The sequence below is a fragment of the Chrysemys picta genome, chromosome 9 (genome assembly GCF_011386835.1).
Source record: "Chrysemys picta bellii isolate R12L10 chromosome 9, ASM1138683v2, whole genome shotgun sequence".
Taxonomy (NCBI): domain Eukaryota; kingdom Metazoa; phylum Chordata; order Testudines; family Emydidae; genus Chrysemys; species Chrysemys picta.
In genome coordinates this window covers 2,368,336-2,374,335 of record NC_088799.1, presented here as the reverse complement: position 1 = coordinate 2,374,335, position 6,000 = coordinate 2,368,336, and the positions used below count along the sequence as shown (strand labels likewise).

At 47.4% G+C, this 6,000-nt stretch overlaps 1 protein-coding gene across 3 annotated transcripts in view; it reads right to left on the bottom strand.

Moving 5' to 3' along the window:
• Positions 1–249: 249 nt before the first annotated feature.
• Positions 250–6,000, bottom strand: part of MB21D2 (Mab-21 domain containing 2) — a 73,319-nt gene continuing 67,568 nt past the window's right edge. For all 3 annotated transcript variants that reach the window (XM_005302884.4, XM_024107842.3, XM_042843859.2), the window contains one exon: positions 250–2,279. In XM_005302884.4, the coding sequence (XP_005302941.1) occupies positions 1,015–2,279 (1,265 nt within the window). In that variant the 3' untranslated portion in view covers positions 250–1,014. The remainder of the gene's footprint in view (positions 2,280–6,000) is intronic.

The following is a 6,000-nucleotide window of genomic DNA, read 5'->3' as shown; positions in this document are numbered from 1 at the left end:
AGTGACACGTGACACACAGTATTTAAAGGAGAACCACACCAATGCAGGAGGCTTGTGTTCTTGAGTGTAACAGGACTAATGACAAGCCAGAGGCTTCTCGAAAGGCCCAATGGTAGGAGTGCCACTGAAGACAGGGGGAGTTGAGGGTGCTAAGCACCTTGCAGAATAAGGCCTTAAGAATCGATGCTAATCGTAAAAGAAACACAAACAGTGGTGCTGAGGTAATGGCAAAAGATTTCATTAGTGCAATTAACATTTATAATGGTATGTTCTTTAATAGAGAATTTAAATAAGGCTTTGAATAATTACACACACTAAAACTAACATTCCATAACCTTATTCCGCAAGGAAAAAACGGCAGAAAACCCTCCATGCCCGACAAAGTCCAATTACGAACAATTACATTCAAGAAGAGGTGGCTTCCAAAAAACCCAAACAATTGTTTGTGGCATCATCAGCTTTTTCAAGTCTCCTTGCTCCCTCAGTGTGAAAAAAGCGTGAAGAGCAGATACACAGTACATTCACCATGGGGGGAAGTCGGGGTTTGGCCAGCAAAAAATGCCAAGTAGCGCTTCCCAATCCGGAATCTCACCCAATTTCTTTATGGTGATGGAAGCTCATGGAAAGAGCAACTAAATTTTTTTACATAGAGGAAGGTGAATTCTCTCCTCCCCACCCAAACAAGTTGTGCATAATTATGGAAGCTTGAAAAAAAAAATGACGTGGGCATGTGTGTTTATGGCTCAAGTTCTCCTTTTAAAAAACTACACACAAAACCAATGGGGGGTGGGTGAGAATCAAAGCAGCATATGAAATAGTAATATACTGTTTCAAAGTCTGCACTGTCCTGCAGAACCAGGAATTAGAACGTGTTCATTTTGTTCTTGACAGATCCAATCTACACTGGATATGTAAAAAACAAGGGACCGTGTCACCAAAAAACAACCTACACGTTGTAAAGTCTTAAAAAAAAAAAACAAAAAAAAAAAAACAAATACAAACGTTGGCGAAAGCTCAGAAAAATTTGTCGTCGATTCGGAAGTGGGGCCTCGTGACGTCGTCCGGGTTGATAAAGACGGAGATGGATTTCCCCGGGTTCTCCGTCACCAGCTGTTGCAGTTTTTTGGCTAATCGGTCGTCAGGCTGGTTGGGGTCCCCTCCGTCTGACTGCGGGGAGGGGATGCTGCTAGTGCTGCCTCGTCTTTGGAGCTCCAGAGTTAGCCGGTTAGCAGCTTTGACGTGCTCTATGGCAGTTCGGAGGTGCTCTGCAGGATCCGAGCGGACCGAGGACAGCTTCCGGGCATGCAGCATGACCGTCTCTTCGGACAGGTGCTCCAACATGTTGCACTGGGGGATGAAGTAATTGGGGCACATCTTATTGACCAAGCAATGTTGCAGATCGTCAATGAGGCCCAGTAAGAAGTGGGCAGCATAATCCTCTTGACCCAAGTAGTTGGCTGGTAGCCGGTCGCAAGCCCACAGCATCATGCTCCGCAGGTGATATGGACTAATGGCTTTGGGGCGGGAGAGTAGTTTGATGATGATCGCTTTGCAGGCCTGGTAGGCTTGCATCAGGCTGCTGGAGATGCACTTCTTCAGCTGCACTTCGCTTCTGGCGAACGACAGCCTCCACTCATTGTCCTTCTTGCCTTTGTAGGAACAGGCAGGCACTAAGTAAAACCCACTAATGACTTCCTCCTCTGTGATCTTCCCATCCCAGAAGTGGTTCTCCATCAGCCAGCTCTGGGCCACCGCTGGCCACCCTTTGAAAGACACCACGGGGACAATATCATACAGCATGCGGCTGCTGCCCACTCCCAAGATGATGGAGATGATCGTTCCGTTCTTTTCCACCTTTTCGACTTTGGGCATCCCTCGCTGCGGCTTCTTCTGGATCTCGGACAGAACGATGCTAATGGAGTCATAGAACCAGTCCGCCACTTTCGTAGGAGAGAAGAAATAATTGGTAGCCCCGTTAATATGGTCCACAATTGTGCAGCAGTCTTTCCATTTACTTATAGTCCCTTCGTCGAACAGCCGAAGGCTGAGCCACGAATGGCACAGAGCTGAGTGGCGCATGTCCAGCGTGACCGGCTGGTTTCGGTCGTGCAGTTTCAGCGCTGGCACCAGGAGGGTGAAGTCCATGTCGTAGTCCGTTCCTCGAGCGTAAACGTTTAATTCGTCCAGATCGAGATCCACCACACCTTCCCGGACCCCGCCTGAAAGGAGCAGATACTCGTTGGCTACTGGGAGCTTTTGGTCCAGCTTCTGCACCATCCCTGAAAGAGAAGCCAGAGTCATTTCAGAAAGCGGGACAGACTTTTTGGATTGCATGTTTAATTCACATCAAAAGCTATCTTTGACACACAACCACCATGGAAATCCAGCACTGCTCACATAGGCTACAGGAGACATGAGTCTGAGGTCTTGTCTAGAAGAGTTAGTGTAGCAAGCTGGGGTGGAAATTTATAGCGCACTGGTGTGCCACACGCTAACTGGCCCTGTGGACCCCGCTACTGCACACTAACAGTTCCCCAGCATGCTTGGCCAGCAGCCGGTCAATGCACGCTAGGGAACTTTCAGTGCGCGAAAGCATGGTCCATATGGATGCTCAGTGTGTGGCAGACTACCGCGCTGTACACGGACAGGCCCGCTTGCCGTATGCTAACTCTCTATCCTGACAGCCCTTGGACAATGTGCTCCTGCCAAGGATAAAGCCAGGCCCTGCTCCCACAGAAGTTAACAGCAGGGCCCCTCTTGAATGCAGGGATATGTGGTCTAGTTAAAACAGACTGATTCTGAATGTCGTACTTAGCAGTACTGGATGGAAAGAGCAAAGGGCTTTGGCAAAACATCGTCAAGCTATTTCTAGGCCTAAATGTAACTCCTGTTAAGCCCCGTCAAAACCAGGATTTAGCTGTCTAGCTACTAGGGCCCCGTCGCTGAGTAGCCAAGCACCTCCCACGAATTTCAAAATACGAACATTAACACTGCCTCCCTCTCTGTCCATACCCCTCTTGTTCCCCAGGAGGGGGAAAGAGCTGGATTAGCAGGTGGGTTTTTGGTTTGTGTTTGAGTGTCTCTGTGGGATTTTGCATTTAGTTCTGAATTCAGTAAGGGCTGGGGTTGTTTTCCCATCTTTTATGGGAGGGAATTTCACAGAGTAACTCCACTCTAACACCCTGATTAACTTAATTTAGAAACTAATCCTTCAGGTTGCAATGAAGGTGGCATTCCCTGAATTATCTGCCCTAGCTCCCAAGCCGGGCATTTGAATACTGAGCTTGTACTGTCATTGCTAAACAAATCACACCACACTCTTTTGCCCCCTATACAGTGCAGAAGTTAAAATTTCTCATGTTTGACGAGTTTTTAAAACTGTTAATTAAGAACAACAGGAGAGACTTAATCACTGCAACGTTCAAAAGACCAAAACACCACATTGCCCTCGATTTCTAAGTCAACTTAAAATTTTAGGCTTAAAACGTAGCTCTTTTTTGACTATTCACTGTTCGAAAGTCAATGTCACTATTTGAGTTGGTCTTGTTGTTAAAGGTTCAGGACTGGGAGTTGCGCTTTCCACACACCAGCCAATGCACCCTCTCCTTCTTCGCCCCCACAACACACCCACCAGCAGCGCCTAGCCAGGCCAGAGGGAGAAGCAACCTGCATCGGCTCTGAGCTTGGCAAAGCTTGTACCCCCCCAGCAAGCAGGGCCAGAACTGTGACTCAGACACAGTGAACTGGATCCCTGCTCTGGTCCTGTGCTGCCCTACACACTGCCCCTTACGCAGGACAAGTTGCTAGATACCAGTCCTGCCCATAGGCTGGTCCAAACACGCCCTCTGACACTCAGGACCACAATGTATCCCCCCCATGGGTAAGTTTTCAGATATTCCTGGGGTCAGGATGTAAGAGAATTCTACGGAAATTACTCTTAAAACCTGCAGAAGTTGATAAATATACATTTCCTAAATACTTTTTGAACTGTGCCACAGGAGGGATAAAAATCATCTATTAAATTCTATAGGATGGCCCCAAAAACCTATGTACAGTACAAGAGTGATCACAGCATTACAACGTAGGCCTGTGGAGCGCAGAGTCCCTGGCTGTTACACCCCAGCTCTGGGTAGAATAGTACTCCATCTAATCTTCCAAACAGAAAGACTATTTCACTGTTTAAATCTACATTCAAGACTTGTGCCCAGTTAAGCATGTTAGCACGGAACACTTATTTGGCACTTTCAGCATCACCGACTAATTGCATCTGATGTACAACCAGCCAGACTCACTTGGAAAGTTCTATATAAATGCAAATGGGGTTGGCCATTTCTCTGTAGAAAAATACAAAAAATTGGCTGCAAAGACAGAAAAATATTTAAAAAGCAAAATACACAAACACCAGCCCCGTCTGAGGTTTAAACCCACCAATATTCAGCACATCCAGAATTAAAGTGTGTGTGCGTGCGAGAGAGAGAGACAGACATAGACACACACACTTTGTGACGCTTTACAAGCTGTCATTTGTCTTGTCTCATGTTAGGGGACAGTGGTGGATAAAACCAACCAACCTTCAAACCTGTGGGGCTCAGTAGGGGTGACAGCTGGACAGGGGAAGATGGACCCATCTGTGAGCCAGATGTGGCAGGGCTCGCAGCAGCAGCGATTGGGCTCAGCTGGGAAGAAGCCTCTTCTAAGCCCAGGCTGTGGTGCAATCACCAGAAGTTGCAGCTTCGATAGGGCTGAAGCCCCCTGGGGACAGCGAGAGTACCCCTGACCATCTCGCACCCCAGCTGACGAGGCCCCTCTGCTCCCCTCTGGTAAAACAAAACTGGAAGTGTTCGTTTCCCATTGTAAAGCCGTCCGAAAGGCTGGCAGCCAGAGAAAGCTTTTGATAAGCAGTGTGCAATTCCTCTAGAGATAAGAGCCTGTGTGTGAGCTCCATTACCAGGCTAGTCTGTAAGTTCTCAGAAATTTGAAAGGAGAAAGTGTAATAAATCACCAGCCACTCTTTTCCTTGCAGACATTTGGATCTACCAGCCCATGGGGAGCTGTGAAGCATTAATGTCCACACAAAGGCTACAGGAGATGAACCATCGGGCTGTCAAAATCTCTCTGCCTGGAGAGTTGCAGATTTTAAATCCAAGCCCATCCTTTCCCCTCCAGACACTGCAACACGAGCATCCGCTGACCAAAAATAGCAGGAGCTCCAGCATTCAGCTAGAGAAGGAATCTTCATGAGTGGTCAGGACCAGCAATGCTGCCACATTTGAAGACCACAAAGCAGGGGTCTGAAACAGGGTCTCCTCAATTTAAAATTTACTTAAGACATAAATGAAAGGCTCTGTGAAGAGCAGAGCTGGTCACGTACAAGATTCAGCGAGGTTTTTAGGCAGCCTATGGACTTTGCTAAGAACTCAAACCAGCCCTGTTGTTTATAACTCTGTTGAGTATTTGAAAATATATAAAGGAATATCACATGCAAACAGTAAACCGAGCACCCTATTTTGGCATCAAGCCTCACAACTGATTGGGCCAAATACCCGTATCCAAAGTAGCAAATGTATACCCAGCTGAATCAGGCCGATCGAGCCTAGCAAAGCTGGGAATATTAAAGAGGCAGGATATGGCCAAAGTGAACCAAAGTCCTAGTATTTGAGAGACAACAGTGGAAGGCCAGGCATCAGGACTCTTGGCTCTAGGAGCAGATTGTGGTTTAGAGATTACAGAAAGTGAAATATGACAAGGTCCCTGTTTGAATCATCTTCAGGGACTGAACCCAGGACCTGTGGGTGCAAAAACACAAGCCTCTACCACCTGGGACCAAAGATCAGATCTCTCAACATTAAGGCAGGAGAGGAGTCATAGACCCCGATCTATGGCCTTGCTGCTAGATGGTAACACAGAGCCAGCCGTTCTCAGAGTGGATTACGGAAGTACTTCGTTTTGGCATGTTCCCTCTGAAAGCTTGCTTGGCCAGTAGCTACGTGGCTTCAGAGA